Source organism: Cibotium barometz, chromosome 11, assembly GCF_041138505.1.
Source record: "Cibotium barometz isolate CiBa-2024 chromosome 11, ASM4113850v1, whole genome shotgun sequence".
Taxonomy (NCBI): domain Eukaryota; kingdom Viridiplantae; phylum Streptophyta; class Polypodiopsida; order Cyatheales; family Cibotiaceae; genus Cibotium; species Cibotium barometz.
Window position 1 is genome coordinate 8,432,364 of NC_141056.1, and position 24,241 is coordinate 8,456,604.

Sequence of the window (24,241 nt, forward strand, 5' to 3'; positions counted from 1 at the left end):
TGTGTGCTTTAGAGAGAGAGAAATGATACCCTTCTATATGTAACCAAAATGGGATGATGTATTCACATAAGAGAATAATACATAGGATAAATCATTAGATTACAACATAAGGGTGCTAGCACAACTAATCTAGGCTTAGCCACCAGACAACAGTAAAAAAACATCATATAATGACTACAAAAATAAGTGCTAATAAGCCAGATACTCTGGGTTTAGTCGCTGTCACTAGCCAATCTAGATCATCATCTACAAAATGACCTCACTCTTGAGGAGCCTTTATAACTTGTTGTGCAATAGTAGAATCCCATTGTACAGTCTCCACCCTAGGTGCACACAATAGTATGCCTATTCACACTACCTTAAGAGCCCTCTATGCATCTCTCTCACGATGGTCGTAGTCTAGCCTATCTCTGTAGCCAAAGAGTGAAGTCAGCATGCACACGTGTCACACACTCCACACATTTAATCTCCTAAATTGTCATGACTCTATGTCAATATGTTGCGATAGATGTGCCACTAGGTCCAGTACCACTAACACACCCAAGTGTTGTGCACTTGCTCTCCTCTACAACAACTTGTAGCTACTCAAACTCTGTATCGTTCCACTTCAACTCTACTGGCTCTCCTCGAAGCCCTCTAGGGGGAGGGTCTCGTTTCCCAACTCATGAGGAATGTCTTGCAAGTCCTCTTGTGTCGTATGAGAGACTGGCCCCCTATCTCTGGATCAATCTTTACTCTCCCTGAAAAAAGGTCATCAATACCCAAAACTCGATAGGTGGCTAGGTCAATGTCAAATCTACAGATTGGGCACCTAGCTTGTCAAACCTAGCGTATATGCACATGTCACATCGACGGGCTGAAAACATTCAGCACTCTCCCTCGCATAGAATTTGGGGGGCTTGTGCAGGAAGTGGTCATCATGCTAAGATCTTCGATGGAAGTTGAGGATATAAGGCAAGGTAAGGGTCGGACTCCTCGGCTGCAAGCAATCTATGAAGACTACTGAAAAAAGTGCTCCTCCCTATGCTTGGCTATGTGGCACCTCGTGACCTCCTCATGTAACCTTTGCCTCTGCCCCCTCGTTTGTCCTCTCATCTTCTTTATGTCTATTCCCATGTGCTCGACCCATGTAGTCTACTTCTACTGATGTTGGCTCCATAGTAAAAGGTGTAGGTTTCTACACAACACAGAAAATATAAATAAGCTACGTAGAAAAACTACACAAGACATTAGAATACATGTAAGCAAACAAATAAAAAACAGGTACCAACCTCAATCACTAAAGGTGTTGTTTGTAAAAATAACTACACCACATGCTGGATGCTCTTGGTAGCAAGACGTACATTGACCCCAATTTGTAATTCAAATTCCTTAACGATCAAAACTAGCACAAGTCTTAGAGAGAGTGTTGGATCAATGTCCAAAACTCCTTTAACTCCTTATATTGTTTAGAACTTAAGTTGAGAACTTTAAATGCAAGCCAAGTCCAAAGAGATTCAAGTGCAAAACTCCTCACATAGTTTTAGACACAAGAACTAGAGCTTCCCTATGTGCAATACAATGAATGCTTGTAAGATGGGGAATATCACGCTTCAGCTTTGCTACCAAACCTTCATTACAACCAAGCATGGAGCTATCGCCATCAGTAGCAATGCCCACCATGCGATGCTTCTCAAGTCCAAATTCAGCCAACACTTTACTCAATTCATCATACTTGGTTTGTGCACAACCATCAGATACAGGAAGCAGACGTGCAAACTCTATTTTGCTCAATCCCTTTCCATTCAATGGTATAAAGCAAACATATACAATCAAATGTTTCTCCATACCTCTGTCTGTTGATTCATCTAGTGTAACACCATAAAAAGGACTCTGTAGCAATTCAGCAAGATGACGATTTTTTATGTATTCAGATATGCAAAACATGAAGTCTTTTCCGGCTACTCTATTTGTGTAAGAAGAGTAGTCGTTTCGTTTAGGCATGCTCTCTAAACCCAAGGCATAAGCAAGGTCGCATAGTTTCTCATACTTCCTCAAGGCCAGGTCTTCTCTTGCATTGAAGTATGCAAGTTTCATAACTGTTATTACTCTAGAGGTATTTCTACATGTCATCACTTCCATGTGTGCAGGCAATTGTACGCCACTCTCACTACGAAATTGTGATGCAGCCCATGCATGTTCTTTAGACTTTCTAGGCTTTCTGATTGCACTCAACATAATCGTCTTGCAGCCATTACCTCTACCCCAAGGACCTTTTAGTTTGTACTGCTCACACCAAAGGCATTTCATAAACTCCTGTCTACCACGGACTATGTGCTTAAGAAAAGCATACTTACGTGTCCACTCTTGCCGAAACTTACGTATTGAACCTTTCTTCGCTGTTTGTGTTGCTTTGCTCTCTTCCATGCCTATTGAAGTCGCATTGAGAGCTTCCTCTTGAGTGCTTTCTCCCAAAATCTCCAAATCTATACCAAGCTCATCCTCAAACTCCTCTACTTCTGGATCATCATACTCATCATCATTCTCAGAGTCTCCACTGGAACCAAATAGCTCCTCCATGACTTCTTCGGTTACCTTTTTCTTTTTCGGTCTCTCTACATTGATAATGTTATTCACTCTCTTGTTGCCAAAGAATTGCACAAGAGTAGGTTGAAACACCTGCAAATATTTTAACATTGTACATTAATGACCAACATAAAACCCAAATACTAATGATTAGCACAAAAGCATATCAAAATCAATCAACACAACTTGTCAACTAATAGCATGTCAACTTACTTTTTCACATTTGCTGCTATTAGCCATGCCCTTGGATGTTGAGGGTGCACCAAAAGTAGTAGACACAAACATATTGGGCAATGGGAACTGCAAACAAGTAAGATGAGCCATCAATTTGCTTCGAATGTCTTTGTCTCTCTATCTCTCCACGCATACACATACACACAAAAAGAACTTAAGGTTATAAGTATAATAGCCTTGGGAAAGCCTTTGTATACACTCATGAAAGCAGAAGTGACAAACACATACACACACATCATGCAGTGTGTATGAATGTCTATAACACTCTGTCATTGTGTGTGTGGCCTGCTGCTACATAGTGCCATGCACTATGTAGTAGTTACTGTAGCAGGCTAAACCAAAGAAAAAAAGGAAGAAAAAAGAGCAGAATGATTGGTGGCCACAGCATTCGATGGGCTATCTACAACATGCAGGTTCAGATTAGTTTCATGCAGTAGATGAGAATGATTCATGGCCTCTTGCTGCTGCACTTGATCTTCCTTGCTCCACAACTTCTCTTCGAAAGGCATCTCGAGTGGAACTGGTGAAGCCTCAGTAACAAGGGGATCAAGGACATGAGTAGCAACATTATCCACACATAAATTTCCTTGCTTAAAGCATCACGGCTGTGATCATCTTGGGCATTTCCCTGGCTCAGGACATCACAATTTTGATCTTGAACATCCAGACCATCCCATTGCACATGGTCAATTCCCACTGCAGCACCTTGGTCAGCAGAATAAGAGAATTCATTTTCCACATATCTTGAGATTTCTGTCCCATTGGCAGCCGCTGTAAGGTGACCACTCTCTACATCAAGCGGCAGCTTTGTGTGATCGTCCACATGATACATGGAGGACATCAAGCTATCATCACACATGCCCATGGTGTCCTGATCGTCAATGACGTCTCGGTCACACCTAGAGTCAGAGTTCTTTTGTTTCTCTTGCCTTGTGCAACATTGTTCCAACTCAGGGTCATGTGCCACAACTTGCAGGCGACCTTCATCTACATTTGGTGTAGTTTGCAACACTTCTGTAGGTAAACAACTCAGGGTCATGTGCCACAACTTGCAGGCGACCTTCATCTACATTTGGTGTAGTTTGCAACACTTCTGTAGGTAAAGAAGTTGCAACCAGACCATCGTCCTGCTCAACACTCTCTGTCCCACCCTTGTAATGAGTGTTCTTTTGTTCAGAGTCGTGCTCCATGACATCAACTTGGAGACTTTTATCTACTTGAAGAGTAGCTTGCCACTCTTGATCTGCAAGTAAAGGAGATGCAGCAAGTTCATTTTCTGATTTTTCCATGTGGGTGCGCTTGGCACTTGAGTACAGACCCTCATTGCCCAATAATTCATCAAAATTTTCCATCATTGATACTCCAAAATTCTCATCATTCGATTCGACTGACACATCTAATGGATGTGAGGGCTTCCTTTTTCTATGCAGATGGTTATCTGGGGCTTCAAGCCGGCAACCATAGTGAACAGTGTCAAGCTGTAAACTACCGTCTGTAGCTATTTCATTCAAATCCTTAATACTTAGCTCACTCTCTGCGGCCATAGTCCTGAAGGCTGATGCGCTTGCAAATCTCACTCTGCCCAGCACCACGTATCCCTTTGCTTTTATGCCGCAGTTGAACAGCCACCTTCATGCATGCATGCGCACATGAACAGAATAAACACAGCAAGGACAAGCAATTCGAACAAAAAACCAAAAACTACCACTTTGATGCCCTTACAAATGTCTCCGCAAATTCTCTCTGAAATGTACCTTCTCTCTACAGACAACTATGATGTATCTGCTCTGCAAACCCTAATTTGCCTGCTAAGCAAACCCTAATTTGCCTGCTAAGCAAAACCCTGATTTTCCCAGAGATGTATTCCTAAAACGATCTGCAAGCCCGGATTCTAACCCCGCCCTAGGGATGTATAAACTCTCAAGCCTCCGATGATCTGAAAACCCTAATTGCCTTGAGCGTATGCATGAGAATGAATCGATGGAGGTGCAGGGAAAAATCAGGGTACCTTTTTTCCGAGGCGCTGCAGATGAATCGCAGCCTGCCGCCCAAGATGCTGGTGAAGGTGATAGACCGATGCGGCGATGCCCGTGCAAAGTGTCGGAGTCTGGAGATCGTGGTGGGTTGCCTGGGCATGCAGCAGACCGGTGTGGACCCGAATCTCCTCTGTGTCTACGATAGTGCGGGCAGCACCTGCATGATGTTTAACGGCGCCTCCATCGACACCAACAGCATGCGTGCCCACTGCCTTCTCCTACAAGAACCCGCCCGTTCAGTTCCTGTCTCGCAGCCTGCAAGGCGATATGGATAATGGCGCCAACAAGCGCTACAAGGACAACCACTGGTTGGGTTAGAAGGAGATGACAAGATGTATAATGTATGTATTATAAACATATTTATGTAATTATTATATCTGTATATGTTATATACCCTTGACCCCTAAGGGTCAAAAATAGGGTATCATTTGACACCTTAGTTTTTATTTAAAGATTTCACTTTGACACCTTTTCCTTAATCGACAGGCGTATTTTGACACCCAAATTGGCTCTTGAAGCCCAAATTGGGAGTCAAATTTCCGGCCTGCCTTAGGGTCCTTACGTGCCGGACAAAATGCATGCGCGTGCATGCAACCCTACAGCCGGCGAGGCGCCGCAAGCGTTCCATGCATGCTCGTGTGGGCGGGTGCGTGCATGTAATGCGGCGAGGCACCGCACCCGTTGTGCTATATAAGTTTGTGCTGAGTTACTACACCACGGGAATGTACGTTCCTACACCCGTTGAGGTACGGCTAATTTTGTGAGGTGAGAGTAGTGTACGTATCATCAGTCGACTTTCGGGGGACAGTAATTATGGCTTGCAAGCTCGCCGTTGTTAATGCGGGGCTGTTAATACTCCTGCTGGTCGCGGCCTGCGCCAGCGCCAATTGTGAAGGGGAGAACGGGAAGTGGAGTGAGCAGCTGAGGGCCTGCGACGACTTCATGCAGAGGCAGCAGCAGCACCAACAGCACCAGCAGAGAGGGACGGAGCCTAGCCAGCGCTGCTGCCCAAGCCTGCAGCGCATCTCACCGGAGGACCGCTGCCGTGCCCTCAGGGAGGCCTACGGCCGCGAACGATACGTGGACGAAGAAACAGAAGCCGCTGAGGAGGGCCGACAGCCATACGAAAAGCAGCAGGAAGAGAAGACAATGCAGACGGCCTCCCGCCTTCTTCAGAGGTGTGATCTCCCCCCTCGTGATTGCAGCCGCAGCAGGAACGCTAACGGAGGTACGTTTTAGAATATAAACTCATCAATGATCATTGCATGTTTCTTCTATGTGACCGTTGCTTTGTTTGTATGCTGCATGCAGAGCTCCTGGACGACCTGCTGTGGTGGTGAGATGGGGACAGCTAGCTAGTCAAGGCGGTAGTACCGATGGGTGGGTGTGTATAAGAGGAGATTGTATAAGAGTGATGAAACGGTTCCCCCTTGCAATAAAACTGCCTTGTCTACGTCTTGCAATCGCTCTCTCTCTCTCTCTCTCTCTCTCTCTCGCTCGCTCGCTCGCTCTCTCTCTCGGCTATTGAACTCTCTCTCTCTCTCTCTCTCTCTCTCTCTCTCTTTGTCTCTCTCTCTCTCGGCTATTGAACTCTTTCTCCCTCCGTTATTGAACTGTCATCTTAATTGTAACGTAGTTTATCCGTCGTTAAAAGTGTACAAGAGTGTGTGTGGTTTGTTTCCCGTAATTCACCATCACAATAAGAGGCATAGACAATCAAACTAAAATATATAGAGGACTTTATCCTTTCCACAATTTGATGCAGCAATGTATCACTTATGGAATATATAAGTTAGCGCACGCCTTGTCATTTTGATATAGATCATGCCGTATTATTTTATTTTAAGAAAGCTCATTAGTTTCATAAAATAATATGTTCATGTACTTGGCATCTTTATGTGCCATGGTCTTAGCATACTCAGTAGAGCATTATATTGCATAGTAATTGAACCAGCTTTTCCGAAGTCACTTTTGGAATGAATATTGTTCTTGCGGTATTTGCAAAATGAATCCTGGCAACATTCGTATCAAAATAAAACCATTCAGATGTGATTGTCCGAGCCTCATTCCATGCTTGTCTGCGCTACTCTTTCTCTAAATCCTCCTCTAGGGCAGGTGCATCTAACCTAAATTGATGCTCTCCCTTCCCCATGTCCATGAGGCTTTCACCCGTGTGGACTTCCGCTTCTTCTTAGAGTGCTTAGGGGGTGGCCTTGCCTGAGTAAGTCCAGGCAATTTGAACAATGTCCATTGTTTAGGAGGCATTTTTCTATAATCAATTCTCCCTATGAAATCATTTGAACATTCTTTAAATCTACAAACCAAGTTTAAAATATATACTATTAACAAAATAGGATTAGCCTCCAGCTCCTTTCGCATGAGCTAAGTAGCGTCGTTAAATAGAGACTTCAGAGGCATTTCTCAGAAAATTAGAAAAAAACAATGGCAAGACACATGCATCTCCAACAGAGATGAGAGAAATTTACCTAAATGAGTGACTCATAGGATTAAACTCATGAATACTACGGCAAGATAGTAGCACCAATGACATAGGATGCATGGAATTTGTGAGATTGAGTCTGGACTTCAATAGAGGTGACCACCCTCTTCATTTCTAGGAGGTTCACCATGCATCTACACCATCCCAATCACTAGAAAGACAAATACCATCTCATTGTAGAGGACTACCTCCTCATTGTTGACGCTATGGGTAATTATATAAACACACAAGGAACGATTGAGCGATTGCAAGGCATAATCTTATCATTTCAAGGCATAATGTGAGTGTATCAACACATGAGATCACTTACATCTACCAAGGATATTATCAAGAACATGCATGATAACCTATCATTGATCTTTATGCACTAATACAAGAGGATAGAATGTGTGTTATATAAACAAAGAGAGCATGAATTATGACCTAGCATTCATCTTGATGCAAGACAACACAATTCATATCCATAAATACCACATAGCCATAAACATGCCAAATAGGAACTGAAATTTCAACATCACATGCAAGTATACATATGTCTAATGAGGAGAGCATATGTCTAATGCACGACTCACATAGGATGCATGACATTTGTGAGATGAGTCTGGCAAGACAACACAATTCATATCCATAAATACCACATAGCCATAAACATGCCAAATAGGAACTGAAATTTCAACATCACATGCAAGTATACATATGTCTAATGAGGAGAGCATATGTCTAATGCACGACTGACATAGGATGCATGACATTTGTGAGATGAGTCTGGCACCCCAATAGAGGTGACCACACTTGTCATTTCTAGGAGGTACACCATGCATCTACGCCATTCCAACCACTAGAAAGAGAAATGCCATCTCATTTTGTAGAGGGCTACCTCCTCATTGCAGGCGCTATGGGTAATTATAGGGAATGATTGAGCCATGGCAAGGTGTAATCATAGCAGAGAGACACACGAGATATCATTTCAAGGCATATTTTGAGTGGATCAACACATGAGATCACTTGCATCTTCCAAGGATATCATCAAGAGCATGCATGATAACCTAGCATTGCTTTATGCACCAACACAAGAGCATAGAATGTGTATTAGATAATCATGGAGAGCATGAATTATGACCTAGCATTCATCTTGATGCAAGACAACACAATCCATATCCATATAAACATGCCAATTAGGAACAGAAGTTTCAACATCAAATGCAAGTACACAGTAGAGCAATTGAAGGACTGACATAGGATGCATGACATTTGAGTCTAGCACCCCAATAGATGTTGCCACCCTTGTTTTTTCTAGGAGGTACACCACACATCTATGCCCGCCTATTCACTAGAAAGAGAAATACCATCTCATTGTAGAGGACTACCTCCTCACCGTAGACGCTACAGGTAATTATGTGAACACACAGGGAACAACTGAGCCATGGAAAGGCATAGTCTTAGCATGGAGATACATGAGATATCATTTCAAGGCATAATGTGAGTGGATAAACACATGAGATCACTTGCATATACCGAGGATATCATCAAGAGCATGCATGATAACCTAGCATTAATATTTATGCACAAACACAAGAGGATAGAATGTGTATTAGATAATCATGGAGAGCATGAATTATGTCCTATCATTCATCTTGATGTAAGACAACACAATCCATATCCATAAATACCACATAGCCATAAACATGCCAAATAAGAATGGCTAGAAAGAAAAATACCATCTCATTGTAGAGGACTACCTCCTCATTGTAGAGGACTACCTCCTTATTGTAGACGCTATGGGTAATTATATGAACACACAAGGAACAATTGAGCCATTGCAAGGCATAATATTAGCATGGAGACACACGAGAAAACATTTCAAGGCATAATGTGAGTGGATTAGCACATGCGATCACTTGCATCTACCAAGGATATCATCAAGAGCATGCATGATAACCTAGCATTGTTCTTTATACAACAACACAAGACGATAGAATGTGTATTATATAATCAAGGAGAGCATGAATTCTGACCTAGCATTCATTTTGATGCAAGAAAACACCATCCGTATCCATAAATACCACATACCCATAAACATGCCAAATAGGAACAAAAATTTCAACATTAAATGCAAGTATACAGGCGAGGATATGTCCAATGCACGACTGACATAGGATGCATGACATTTGTGAGATTAGTCTGGCACCACAATAGAGGTGACCACACTTGTCATTTCTAGGAGAGGTGCACCATGCATCTACGCCATCCCAACCACTAGAAAGAGAAATACCATCTCATTGACTCCTCATTGTAGGCGCTATGGGTAATTATATGAACACATAGCGAATGATTGAGCATGGCAAGCCATAATCGTAGTAGGGAGACACACGAGATATCATTGCAAGGCATAATGTAAGTGGATCAACACATGAGATCACTTGCATCTACCAGGGATATTATCAAGAGTGTAGCATTGATCTTTATGCACCAACAAAAGAGGATAGAATGTGTATTAGATAATCATGGAGAGCATGAACTATGACCTAGCATTCATCTTGATAAGACAAGACAATCCATATCCATAAATACCACATACCTATAAACATGCCAAATAGGAACATAAATTTTTAACATCAAATGCAAGTATATAGTAGAGAATATGTCCAATGCACGAATGACATAGGATGCATGACATTTGTGAGATGAGTCTGGCACCCCAATAGATGTGACCACCCTTGTCATTTCTAGGAGGTAGACCATGCATCTACTCCATCCCAACCACTAGAAAGAGAAATACCATTTCATTGTATAGGACTACCTCCTCATTGTAGGCGCTATGGGTAACTATATGAACACACATGGAATGATTGAGCGATGGAAAGGCATAATATTAGCATGGAGATACACGAGATATCATTTCAAGGCATAATGTGAGTGGATCAACACATGAGATCACTTGCATCTACCAAGGATATCATCAAGAGCATGCATGACAACCTAGCGTTAATCTTTATGCACCAACACAAGAGGATAGAATGTGTATTAGATAATCATGGAGAGCATGAATTATGACCTAGCATTCATATTGATGCAAGACCACACAATCCATATCCATAAATACCACATAGCCATAAACATGCTAGATAGGAATGGAAATTTCAACATCAATATGCATCTTGCCTATACCTAATATTATCAATATGCATTTTGCATTTACATACATAAGCAAGATGCATATTGATTATGTAATTTTTTTACTATGCATGTACAAAAGAGACAATGGAGAGCATTTCCCAAGAGAGTGAGAGAGACACACAGCTTCTGATGCGACCAAAGCATATGGGTCAGAATACCTATATTCATGTATACATTTGCAGATGGGAGCATGCATACGGCATGCACATATATAAGAAAGATGCATGTTCATATACATACATACATAAGCAAGATGCATGTTGATATACATACGTACATAAGCAAGCTCACGCATATTAATGAATATCACATAGCCATAAACATGCAATATAGGAATGGAAATTTCAACATCAATATACATCTTGCTTGTACCTAATGCTATCAATACATGCATCTTACATATACATATAGAAACAAGATGATGCATATTGATAATGGCAAGGCACATGCATCCATGACCATGAACAAAACCTCTGATGGATACATCATCACGAAAAAGAAGATTACAAAAACTCTCTAGAAAATTCCATGGATGGAGAAGTACAAGAAAAAATAAGCTAACTAAAATAATCTGATAGTCCTCCTCCTCCAAGCTATGCTCGCGCCTACGATCCTCCCTATCATCATAATCTCTGACATCCCTATCTCATTAGTGGTCAGAGAATGAGCACATACTTCAATGTACATTTTTTTTAACAATACGCTTGTTAATTTTTAGAAATATGGCAATTCTTTTAACAATACGCTTGTTAATTTTTAGAATAAAGTCTTTAAAAAAAAGAATTTATTTTAGTGCTAAGTATATATATAAACTAGAAACAACCGTTGTACTTACAAGTGCGATGAAGCAAGGTTTGTCACTGTTGCTGAGGGGTAGGTGTGCCAAGATGGGTTACAATACATGTCCTCATCCTTGTCCATTTTGGATTGCTCACTGCTATTGCATCTATCTCTTCTTTCTCTTGATCTCATCTTTTATATGTGTCCATGCCTCACCCCACTGAGGTCTCAAGAGGACATATGCTCTTCTTCTTTATCAAGCCTTCCTCCTATATTTTTTAACAATGATAAGATTGCTCACTGCTATTGCATCTATCTCTTCTTTCTCTTGATCTCATCTTTTATATGTGTCCATGCCTCACCCCACTGAGGTCTCATCAAGAGGACGTATGCTTTTCTTCTTTATCAAGCCTTCCTCCTATATTTTTTAACAATGATAAGATTAAGGTTTGAGAGTTTAAAAAAACTTTAGAAAACTATGTATTTCAATGAGCTAAACCCCAAACTATATAACCAATAATGATGAAAAAATGTATGCAACAAATCAACTAAAGCGTAGTTGATCCCCTTGGCATAGAACAACCCATATGTTTGTGTACCCTGGAGGTATATGAATATGTGTTTATTGAGAGCCTGCCAATGCTTAATTGCTAGGCTATGCATAAACTTTCTTAATAGGAAAACACCATACGCTATGTCTAGCCGTGTCATACACAAGTAGATAAGGCTCACCTGCATCAAACCTACTGAGATTTATGCATGTCTCAACTGGTGTGGTAATATTCTTGTAATCCTCCATGCAAAACTATTGAGATTGATACATGTCTCAACTGGTGTGGTAATATGCTTGTAATCCTCCATGTAAAACCTTTTTAAAATACTATAAACATACTTTGATTAAGACATAACTATGCCACCATCATTTGGCGTAAACTGTATGCCCAAATAAAAGCTTTGAAATCTACAAAAATATCTCATTGTTCCCTGTAAAAATCATGTCCCTGCACTCATTTCTATATGCATCTACATACTTGACCTAGTACCTTTCATCTGGATGAAATTCTCTCAATGCCTTTGAACACGATAAGATTATTCCAGAGCGTGACTATGGTGTGCAGGATAACACATTGAACATTGGGCCTTTGGCATGCACATTGCACACAAATGTGGTCTGATAGTAACTAAAATGTGCAAGAGTGTATATCTAGATCCCACCCTCACTCTTACAAATTTTGGTCACCATGGTATACATTGGGTTGCAATGTGTGTTGGAAAGGACCAATTTTCGAGCTCTCTAAGGCCACAATACATTCAAAATTGGGTCTTTGGCATGCACATTGAAACCAAATGTGATCCTATGGAGACCAAACTTTGCAAGAGTGTATATGTGAGTCCCACCCTCACTCTTGCAAAGTTTGGTCACCATCAGACCACATTTGGCTGCCAAAGTTTTAATTTGTTGTGGCCTTAGAGAGCACCTAAAAATTGGTCCTTTGGCATGCACATTGCAACCAAATATGGTCTGATGGATGGCCAAACTTTGCAAGAGTGTATATGTGTGCAATATGCATTGAAAAGGATGAGTTTTTAGGGGGCTCTCTAGGACAAAAACATATTCAAAATTGAGCCTTTGGCATGCACATTGCAATCAAATGCGGTCTGATGGTGACAAAACTTTGAAAGAGTCTATATGTGGACCCCACCCTCACTCTTGAAAAGTTTGGTCACCATCTTCAAACCACATTTGATTGTAATGTGTGTTAGAAAGGCCCAATTTTCAAGGGGCTCTCTAAGGCCATAACACATTGAAAATTGGGCCTTTGCATGCACATTTCAACCAAAATCAAAGAGAAAAAACATTAGGGAGGGTGTGCATGTGTAAATTCATGTGTATTATGTAGGTTTGTGTGTGTGCATATGTGTGTGTGTGTGTGTGTGTGTGTTTGTGTTCGTGTGTGTGTGCATGGGTGCGTGCATGTATGTGTGTGTGTCTGTCTGAATTCATGTGCGTTATGTAGCTGTATGCATGTGTGTGAGAGTGTGCATGTGTGTGTGTGTGTGTGTGTGTGTGTGCATGTGTTCATTACTAAATAAAAAAGTGTGTGCGTGTGTGTGCATGTGTGCTTTAGAGAGAGAGAAATGATACCCTTCTATATGTAACCAAAATGGGTTGATGTGTTAACATAAGAGAATAATACATAGGACAAATCATGAAATTACAACATAAGGATGCTAGCACAACTACTCTAGGCTTAGCCACCAGACAACAGTAAAAAAACATCATATAATGACTACAAAAATATATGCTAATAATAACCCAGATACTCTGGGTTTAGTCCCCGTCACTATCCAATTCTAGCCAATCTAGATCATCATCTACAAAATGACCTCACTATTGAGGAGCCTTTATAACTTGTTGTGCAATAGTAGAATCCCGTTGTACAGTCTCCATCCTAGGTGCACGCAATAGTACGCCTACACTGCCTTAAGAGCCCTCTGTGCATCTCTCTCGCAATGGTCGTAGTAGCCTATCTCTGTAGCCAAAGAGTGAAGTCAGCATGCACATGTGTCACCCACTCCACACATTTAATCTCATAAATTGTCATGACTCTATGTCAATATGTCACGATAGATGTGCCACTACATCCAGTACCACCAACACACCCAAGTGTTGTACACTTGCTCTCCTCTATAACAACTTGTAGCTACTCAAACTGTGTCTCATTCCACTTCAACTCTACTAGCTCTCCTCGAAGCCCTCTAGGGGGAGGGTCTTATTTCCCAACTCACGAGCAATGTCTTGCAAGTCCTCTTGTGTCGTATGAGAGACTGACCCCCTATTTGTGGATCAATCTTTACTCTCCCTGAAAAAAGGTCATCAATACCCAAAACTCGATAGGTGGCTAGGTCAATGTCAAATCTACAGATTGGGCACCTAGCCCGTCACACCTAGCGTATATGCACATGTCGCATCGATGGGCTGAAAACATTCAGCACTCTCCCTCGCATAGAATTTGGGGGGCTTGTGCAGGAAGTGTTCATCATGCCAGATATCTCGATAAAAATAGACATGGGGAATAATGTTAAAAGCTTGGGGCTAAGTTCTGGATTGGCTCGAAATCTTAGTGGTCCATGACGTGTTCTCAGTAATCTAGAATGGTAGTGAAGTCTCTACCAAGTGTTGTATGAGTTCTTTTGAACCAACTTGAAGCAGTTGTTGAAAGTGGTTATGTCCATGATGGAGCTAGGAGAACCACTCCCTAACGATGTAGTAAGCTGGGCACGTGATTACAACACGTTCTAGCATATGTAGGTGACATGGAGCACAAAAACAAGCCCTTCGTCTCAAAAAGATTTGGCCTACGATCCCTCTTTGTGCCCATGTCGGCATGGGTACACGGACCCATGGTGGAGCACAATCGTCAACCATATGTACCTATACAACCGAGGAGATTAGTTAAAAACACCTTATCTTTTCTTAAGGTTTTCTTGCGGAAGTATTAAAGTAGCGGGAATATGCTTATTATAGCCCTTAGGGTACCTTATCTCCTTACAAAATATAGAAGGCCTATCCTACAAAATGGGAAACTTGAGGCTGTCCATGTGCGTGCATGCAACCCTACAAGGCGCCGCAAGCGTTTCCATGGATGCTCGTGTGGGCGGGTGCTACACCACGGGAATGTACGTTCCTACACCCGTTGAGGCACGGCTAATTTTGTGAGGTGAGACTCGAGAGTAGTGTACGTATCATCAGTCGACTTTCGGGAGACAGTAATTATGGCTTGCAAGCTCGCCGTTGTTAATGCGGGGCTGTTAATACTCCTGCTGGTCGCGGCCTGCGCCAGCGCCAATTGTGAAGGGGAGAACGGGAAGTGGAGTGAGCAGCTGAGGGCCTGCGACGACTTCATGCAGAGGCAGCAGCAGCACCAACAGCACCAGCAGAGAGGGACGGAGCCTAGCCAGCGCTGCTGCCCAAGCCTGCAGCGCATCTCACCGGAGGACCGCTGCCGTGCCCTCAGGGAGGCCTACGGCCGCGAACGATACGTGGAAGAAGAAACAGAAGCCGCTAGGGAGGGCCGACAGCCATACGAAAAGCAGCAGGAAGAGAAGACAATGCAGACGGCCTCCCGCCTTCTTCAGAGGTGTGATCTCCCCCCTCGTGATTGCAGCCGCAGCAGGAACGCTAACGGAGGTACGTTTTAGAATATAAAGTCATCAATGATCATTGCATGTTTCTTCTATGTGACCGTTACTTTGTTTGTATGCTGGCTCCTGGACGACCTGCTGTGGTGGTGAGATGGGGATAGCTAGCTAGTATAAGAGGAGATTGTATAAAACTCATCTCGAGTGATGAAACGGTTCCTCTTGCAATAAAACTGTCTTGTCTACGTCTTGCAATCTCTCTCTCTCTCTCGCTCGTTCTCTCTCTCTCTCTCTCTCTCTCTCTCATGTGAGTATCAAAACACGAGATCACTTGCATCTAACAAGGATATAACTAAGAGCATGCATGATAACCTAGCATTGATCTTTATGCACCAACACAAGAGGATAGAATGACCAACACAAGAGGATAGAATGTGTATTAGATAATCAAGGAGAGCATGAATTATGACATAGCATTCATCTTAATGCAAGACAACACAATCCATATCCATAAATACCACATAGTCATAAACATGCCAAATAGGAATGAAAACTTCAACATCAAATGCAAGTATACATCAGAGCATAGGGCCAATGCACCAAGGACACAGGATGCACGACATTGTGATGAGTCTAGCACCCCAATAGAGGTGACCTGCACCCTGGTGATTTCTAGCAGGTGCACCATGCATCTACACCCCATCCCAATGGTGCACCTACACCATCCCAATCACTAGAAAGAGAAATACCATCTCATTATAGACCACAACCTCCTCATTGTAGACACTATGAGAACACATAGGGAACGATTGAGCCATGGCAAGGCGTGATCTCAGCATGGAGACATGAGATATCATTGCAAGTCATAATCTGAGTGGATCAACACATGAGATCACTTGCATCTATCTTGGATATCACCAAGAGATACACGAGATATCATTTCAAGGCATAACGTGAGTGGATCAATGCATGAGATCACTTGCATATACCAAGGATATCATCAAGAGCATGCATGATAACCTAGCATTAATCTTTATGCACAACACAAGAGGATAGAATGTGTATTAGATAATCATCGAGAGCATGAATTATGACCTAGCATTCATCTTGATGCAAGACCACACAATCCATATCCATAATATACCACATAACCATAAACATGCCAAATAGGAATGGAAATTTCAACATTAATATGCATCTTACCTATACCTAATATTATCAATATGCCAAATAGGAATGGAAATTTCAACATCAATATGCATCTTACCTATACCTAATATTATCAATATGCCAAATAGGAATGGAAATTTCAACATCAATATGCATCTTACCTATACCTAATATTATCAATATGCATTTTGCATTTACATACATAAGCAAGATGCATATTGATAATGCAAAACTTTTACCATGCATGTACAAAAGAGACAATGGAGAGAATTACCCGAGAGAGTAAGAGAGACACGCAAAATTAGAAGAAGAAAAGTGATGATGGCTTCTAAGAAACACCATAGCAGCTCAGGTGGCAAAGTGTCCTCAGTAGAAACCTGATTGCCCATAGTGAAAATAACTTCTAATGTACCCAAAGCATATGGGTCAAAATACCTATATGCATGTATACATTTGCACATGGGAGCATGCATACGGCATGCACATACATAAGAAAGACATACATAAGAAAGATGCGTATTGATATACATACATACATAAGCAAGCTCATGCATATTGATAAATATCACATAGCCATAAACATGCCAAATAGGAATGGAAATTTCAACATCAATATACATCTTGCTTATACCTACTACTATCAATATGCATCTTGCATATACATACATAAGCAAGTGGCTTCGCAGGCCTGGCCGCCTGGCTACGCAGGCCTGGCCGCCTGGTTATGCAGGCGCGTGCAATCCACCCGTCCCTGGCACTACGGATCACGCCGTGCCAGTCCTAGCGATGGGGCACCCTCACGGATTGATAATGGCAAGGCACATGCATCCATGGCCATGAACAAAACCTCTCTGGAAAACTCTCTAGATGGAGTAGAAAAAAATAAGCTAACTAAACTAATCTAATGGTCCTCCTCCTCCAAGCTATCCTGGCGCCTACGATCCTCCCTATCATCATCATCTCTAACATCCCTATCTCATTAGTGGTCAGAGCATGAGCACAATCTTTAATCTGCATTTTTTTAAACAATATGCTTGTTAATTTTTAGAAATATGATAATTTTTTTCAAAAAAAAATATGACTTTATTTTAGTACTAAGAATATATATAAAGTAGGGATAATTGTTGTTCTTACAAGTGCGATGAAGCAAGGTTTGCCACCCTTGCTAAGGCGCAGGTGTGCCAAGATGGGTGACAATACATGTCCTCATCCTTGTCCATTGCTCCACTCAGGACGTATGTGCTTCTTCTTTATCGAGCCTCCCTCCTATATTTTTTTAACAATGATAAGATTAAGTTATGAGAGTTAAAAAAAACTTTAGAAAACTTTGTATTTCAATGAGCTAAACCCCAAACTATATAGCCAATAATGATGAAAAACAGTATGCAACAAATCAACTAAAGCGTAATTGATCCCCTTGGCATAGAACAACCCATATATTTGTGTGCCCAATAGGTATATGAATATGTGCTTATTGAGAGCCTGCCAATGCTTAATCCCTAGGCTATGCATAAATCTTCTTAATAGGGAAACACCATAAGCTATGACTAGCCGTGACATACACAAGTAGATAAGGCATATTCCCATAGCTTGATTATACATGGTAGCATGAAAGGATCACCTACATCAAAGCTACTGAGATTTATACATTTCCCAAGTGGTGTGGTAATATGCTTGTAATCCTCCATGCAAAACTATTGAGATTTATACATGTCTCAACTGGTGTGGTAATATGCTTGTAATCCTCCACGTAAAACCTTTTCAAAATACTATAAACATACTTTGATTAAGTCATAACTATCCCAACATCATGCTACATAAACTGTATGCCCAAATAAAAGCTTTGAAATCTTTTAAAAAATCTCATTGTTCCCTGTTAAAATCATGTCCCTATACTCATTTCTATATGCATCTACATACTTGACCTAGTATCTTTCATCTAGATGAAATTCTATCAATGCCTCGGAACACTATAAGATTATTCCAGAGTGTGACTACTATGTGCAAGACAACACATTGAACATTGGGCCATTAGCATGCACATTGCACACAAATGTGGTCCGATAGTAACTAAAATTTGAAAGAGTGTATATGTGGATCCTACCCTCACTCTTGCAAATTTTCGTCACCATAGGACCACATTTGGTTGCAGTGTGTGTTGGAAAGGACCAATTTTCAGGGGGCTCTCTACGGCCACGATACATTGAAAATTGGGCCTTTAGCACACACATTGCAACCAAATGTGATCCTATGGTGACCAAACTTTGCAAGAGTGTATATTTGAGCCCCACCCTCACTCTTGCAAAGTTTGGTCACCATCAGACCACATTTGGTTGCCCAATTTTTTTTCAATGTGTTGTGGCCTTAGAGAGCACCTAAAAATTGGTCCTTTGGCATGCACATTACAACCAAATATGGTTTTATTGGTGGCCAAACTTTGCAAGAGTGTATATGTGTGCAATATGCATTGAAAATGACCAGTTTTTAGGGGGTTCTCTAGGACCACAACACATTGAAAATTGAGCCTTTGTTATGCACATTGCAACTAAATGTGGTCTAATGGTGACAAAACTTTGCAAGAGTGTATATGTGGACCCCACCCTCACTCTTGAAAAGTTTGGTCACTACCTTCAGACCACATTTTGTTGTAATGTGTGTTAGAAAGGCCCAATTTTTAGGGGGCTCTCTAAGGCCATAACACATTGAAAATTGGGCCTTTGCATGCACATTGCAATCAAAACCAAAGAGAAAAAACATTGGGGGGGTGTGCATGTGTAAATATATATGCATTATGCAGGTTTGTGTGTGTGTGTGTGTGTGTGTGTGTGTGTGTGTGTGTGTCTAAATTCATGTGCATTATGTAGGTGTATGCGTGTGTGTGTGTGTGTGAGTGTGTGTATGCATGTGTGTATGAGTGTGTGTGTGTGTGTGTGTGTGTTCATTACTAAAAAAAAGTGTGTGTGTGTGCATGTGTGTCTTAGAGAGGGCGAAATGATACCCTTCTATGTAACCAAAATGCAATGATGTATTAATATAATAGAATAATACATAGGACAAATCATGAAACTACAACATAAGGGTGCTAGCATAGCTACTCTAGGCTTAGCCACTAGACAACAGTAAAAAAACATCATATAATGTCTACAAAAATAAATGCTAATAACCCAGATACTCTGGGTTTAGTCACTGTCACTATCCAATTCTAGCCAATCTAGATCATCATCTACAAAACAACCTCACTATCAAGGAGCCTTTATAACTTGTTGTGTAATAGTAGAATCTCGTTGTACAACCCCCACCCTGGGTGCATGCAATAGTACATCTATCCACACTGCCTTAAGAGCCCTCTGTGCATCTCTCTCGTGATGTCCGTAGTCTAGCCTATCTCTCTAGCCAAAGAGTGAAGTTAGCATTTACACATGTCACCCACTCCACACATGTAATCTGCTAAATTGCCATGACTCTATGTCGATATGTCTTGATAGATGTGCCACTAGGTCTAGCACCACCAATGCACCCAAGTGTTGTGCACTTGCTCTCCTCTACAACAGCTTATAGCTACTCAAACTCTGTCTCGTTTCACTCCATTTCTATTGGATCTCCTCGAATCCCTCTAGGAGGGTCTCGTTGCATGACTCACGAGCAATGCAAGTCCTCTTGTGTCTGTGGATCAATCTCTACTCTCCCTGAAAAAAGGTCATCAATACCCAAAACTTGGTAGGTGGCTAGGTCGATGCAAATCTATAGACTGGGAACCTAGCCCGTCACACCTAGCGTATATGCACATGTCACATTGAGTGGCTGAAAACATATTGAGCACTTTCCCTCGCATAGAATTTGTAGGGCTTGTGTAGCAAGTGGTCATCATGCTAAGATCTCAGATGAAAGCTAAGGATATAAGGCAAGGTAAGGGTCACTATGGACTCCTCGCGGGTGCAAGCAATCTATTAAGACTACTGAAAAATTGCTCCGCCCTATGCTTGGCTATGTGGCACCTCATGACCTCCTCATATAACCTTAGCCTATGCTCCTTCGTCTGTACTCTCATCTTCTCCATCTCTATCCCCATGTGCTCAACCTTTGTAGTCAGTCTATGGACTACGTCTAATGATGCTGGCTCCATAGTAAACTGTGTAGGTGTCTACACAACAAAAGAGAAAATATGAATAAGCTACATAGAAAAACTACACAAGACATTAGCATACATGTAAGCAAACAAATCAAAAACAGGTACCAACCTTAATCACTAAATGTGTTGTGTGTAAAAATAACTACACCACATAATGGATGCTCTTGGTAGCAAGATGTACATTGGACCCAATTTGTAATTAAAGAGCCTTAACGGTCAAAAGTGGCATAGAGGCCAGGTCTGTCTCAAAGACAACTCAAAGGTCCAAGGGTGGTCTACTACCCTCCTGCTCGCTTAAAGTGACCCTTTCCCACACCAGTGCTAGGACGAGTAATACTATAGTCTACCTCCAATCCTAATACAAACTCTGCATATAACTGCTTCGTAAAGTATATGAAAATTTGGCGATGGTGCGGCATCCCCCCATGAGCAGGATACATATATCGGCTATAGATATGTGCCACCATGGCTAGGTGGGAGCACTCGGAAATAAGACGTGGTTTCCCAACTACAGGACAGACTCCCTGGCTATCTCTAAAAAGATCTAAAACTCAATCCCTAATGCCAAGTAGCTTGTCCACTTCACCGGTAGGACAAGCAAGGTGAAACTCCAGTGGTACGTTGCATCTGTGGCCACTTGTCTATAAACACGATGCTACCTAGGCTTCATAAGGAGGGTAGCCTCACCTCAATTCTGCCATGATGTGCAAGGTGGATGGTGTGTCACCCTCACTCGCACGGACCTCTAAGAGTGAACAATGAGAATGGGTGGGGGGGGGATTAAGGCTTTTATATCTCGACCAAGTTAGGGTTAGGTTTTACAGCCAAGGAACACATGTCACTCTTCAATTGGTTCCTTGTAACACACCTGTCATATATGCATTGGTACCCTCATATGGAAAATTAAAAATTTAAAATGTTTGGATTTTTTATTTCATTCGCAAAACATCGTCGAGCTAGACAAGTATCCATACTCAAGTGGGTTCCCATACAACTCGGTTGAGGTAACCATACATGGATGTCCACTATGTAACTCGACCAAGTTACACAGTGTCTTGTGGACTTCGTCCATGTAAATCGGTCGAGTTATGTGGTGATTGGCATTATCCTAGGTGGCAATTTTGGTAACTAGGCCGAGTTATGTCATGAACCTCTACTGACTGCTATGACTTGGGATGGTGCAATCGGGTGTCTAACTTGATCGAGGTACTTCAAGGGTGTCCCATCCGCATGACATGACCCCAAAGTGAGGACCATTATTGTATAGCCACCCTATGGTAGGGATTCACCAAGGCTTTGGACTCATTCACATGCCTCAATTTCCTAGTTACTGTAAGGAAAGAAAGCACATTGGAGCATCTGGACTCATCATTGACATGTGCTTTAGCACTTCTGTAATACCAATAGCCAACCATGAGTATTCCAAAGGAACTTTTAAAATGAAAACCAGGAACATGATCTATATTTGTTTTGACTCTACAGTCAAATTTATTGAAATATAAAGCTAAAGTGTTTGAATAATAATGAAAAGAAACTTTGAATAATAAGGTCTTGAAATCATACCAAACAAGAGACCCCATGCCATGTGTTTCTTTTCTCAGAGCTACAATTACTGATGCACCTTAGTTGGTGCTATGAAAGATCACAAATCTCCACATATTTGATGTAGTTACTACTTTAAAATTTAACAGTTCATCTTTTGAATTTCATGATAAGTATATGCTCTCTCATCATTTGTAGAACCACTCGTATTAAAACCATATGCATTGATGTCAAAAATAATGAGAAAGTTATCTTTCTTTGGAATGATATTTTGAAGATTATTTACATCCCCACAAATCACTTTATTAGATGTTGCTTTACCTTCTTGTCTAGAAAGAAAAAGCTCTTCTAGTTAATCTCCTTTGGTTAGAGCAGTATTTCGTATCATGGACACTTTTATTCCTATTGAAAGAGTGACTTCTTGTCATTTTTAGAGTTGGAGCCTTTTGTTATTGCACATGCTTTTAAAAATTTTGTTTATGTCAGCAAAGTTGATCCAATGCATTAGCTTTAGCATATAAACTTGATGTTGGGCACATCAAGTTGATGCACAACATCAAGTTTGTATGGCAATGCATCAACTTTAAAGCTTTGTTTATGCGGAAAAGTTGCTGCGATGCATCAACTTTAAGAAAATTTATTTATGTATGCAAAGTTGATGCATTTCATCAACTTTTCTACACAAACTTGATGTTGTGCATCAGGCAACATCAAGTTTGTGTAGCAAAGTTCATGCAATGCATCAACTTTAAGAAAAAAAAATTATAGAAAAAGTTGATTTTATTTTATTTTATGTATGCAAAGTTCATGCTTTCTTAAAGTTGATGCATTGAATTGCCACCACACAAACTTAAAGTTGATGCACTGCATAACTTTGCTACACAAACTTGATGTTATACATTGAGTTAACGTGCACAACATCAAGTTTGTGTGGCAGAGTTTATGTAGTGCATCAACGTTAAGTTTATGTTGCAATGCATCAACTTTGCATATATAAACAAAGTTTTTAAAGTGGGTGCATTTTTTCAATGGATGCATTGCATCAACTTTGCCATACAAACTTGATGTTATGCATTAACTCGATGCAAAGCATCAAGTTTCTATGGCAAAGATGATGTAATACATCCACTTTTAAAAACTTTGTTTGTTTATGCAAATTCAATGCATTGCAGAACCTTTGCAACACAAACTTGATGTTGTGCATCGAGTTGATACACAGCATCAACTCACTTGATGCACTACGTCGTCTTGCCACACAAACTTGATGTTATACATCAACTTGATGCACAACATCAAGTTTGTGTGGAAAAGTTGATGCAATGTATTAACTTTTCAAACACTAATATGTTTTTTAAAGGTTGATGCAATGCATTAACTTTGCAAACACTAATATGTTTTTTTTAAAGTTTGTGTGGAAAAGTTGATGCAATGAATCAACTTTGCATACAAAAACAAATCTTCTTAAAGTTGATGCATTGCATCAGCTTCACATATACAAATAAATTTTCTTAAAGTTGATGCATTGGATCATCTTTGCCACAAATTTAAAGTTTTGCATCAAGTTTAAAGTTGATGCAATACATCAACTTTGCATACACAAACATCAACTTTTCAAAAGTTGATGTTTGTGTATGCAAAGTTGATTTTGCATAGACAAACTTTAAGAAAATTTATTTGCGTAGCAAAGTGGATACATTGCATCAACTTTGCCCACACAGGAATTTGATGTTATGCATCAAGTTAATACACAATAGCAAGTTTGTATGGCAAAGTTGATGCAGTGTATCAACTTTCAGAATGTAAAGTTAATGCATGACATCAACTTTGTAAAGGTAATTGGCAAAGGTAACATAATGATACACGAGGCTATTTTTACTGTGGTAAGCCTAGACATGTGCAGGAAGATTGCTATAAGAAATAGAGTGACATGCGAAATGAAAAAGTACAGTAAAATAACTATACATC

General features: G+C 40.9%; 3 protein-coding genes across 3 annotated transcripts in view; 2 read left to right on the forward strand and 1 right to left on the reverse strand.

Moving 5' to 3' along the window:
- Nucleotides 1–1,512: 1,512 nt before the first annotated feature.
- On the reverse strand, nucleotides 1,513–3,664 carry LOC147633715 (uncharacterized). Its single transcript, XM_086805579.1, has 3 exons — nucleotides 3,377–3,664; nucleotides 2,779–2,865; nucleotides 1,513–2,658 (listed from the first exon to the last, which is right to left on the reverse strand). Exons 1-3 carry the CDS (start codon nucleotides 3,662–3,664, stop codon nucleotides 1,513–1,515), a joined length of 1,521 nt encoding a protein of 506 aa, XP_086661705.1.
- A 1,894-nt stretch (nucleotides 3,665–5,558) lies between these two features.
- LOC147633716 (uncharacterized) lies at nucleotides 5,559–6,251 on the forward strand. The gene is made up of 2 exons (XM_086804476.1): nucleotides 5,559–6,063; nucleotides 6,147–6,251. The coding sequence occupies exons 1-2, from the start codon at nucleotides 5,649–5,651 to the stop codon at nucleotides 6,173–6,175; spliced, it is 444 nt and encodes a 147-aa protein (XP_086660602.1). The 5' UTR covers nucleotides 5,559–5,648; the 3' UTR covers nucleotides 6,176–6,251.
- An 8,779-nt stretch (nucleotides 6,252–15,030) lies between these two features.
- LOC147633717 (uncharacterized) overlaps nucleotides 15,031–24,241 on the forward strand; it is a 72,601-nt gene continuing 63,390 nt past the window's right edge. The window contains exon 1 of the mRNA XM_086804478.1: nucleotides 15,031–15,484. Within this exon, the coding sequence (XP_086660604.1) occupies nucleotides 15,070–15,484 (415 nt within the window). The 5' untranslated portion in view covers nucleotides 15,031–15,069. The remainder of the gene's footprint in view (nucleotides 15,485–24,241) is intronic.

Bases quoted from the DNA above. Each gene is read 5' to 3' on its own strand.
- LOC147633715 (XM_086805579.1), bottom strand. From the start codon at position 3,664: ATGGGCATGTGTGATGATAGCTTGATGTCCTCCATGTATCATGTGGAC. The intron at 2,866-3,376 runs GTGTGGATAATG...ACTTGTTTGCAG, and splicing joins CTTTAAGCAAGGAAATTTAT to TTCCCATTGCCCAATATGTT. The intron at 2,659-2,778 runs GTAAGTTGACAT...AAATATTTGCAG, and splicing joins ATAGCAGCAAATGTGAAAAA to GTGTTTCAACCTACTCTTGT.
- LOC147633716 (XM_086804476.1), top strand. From the start codon at position 5,649: ATGGCTTGCAAGCTCGCCGTTGTTAATGCGGGGCTGTTAATACTCCTG. The intron at 6,064-6,146 runs GTACGTTTTAGA...TGCTGCATGCAG, and splicing joins CAGCAGGAACGCTAACGGAG to AGCTCCTGGACGACCTGCTG.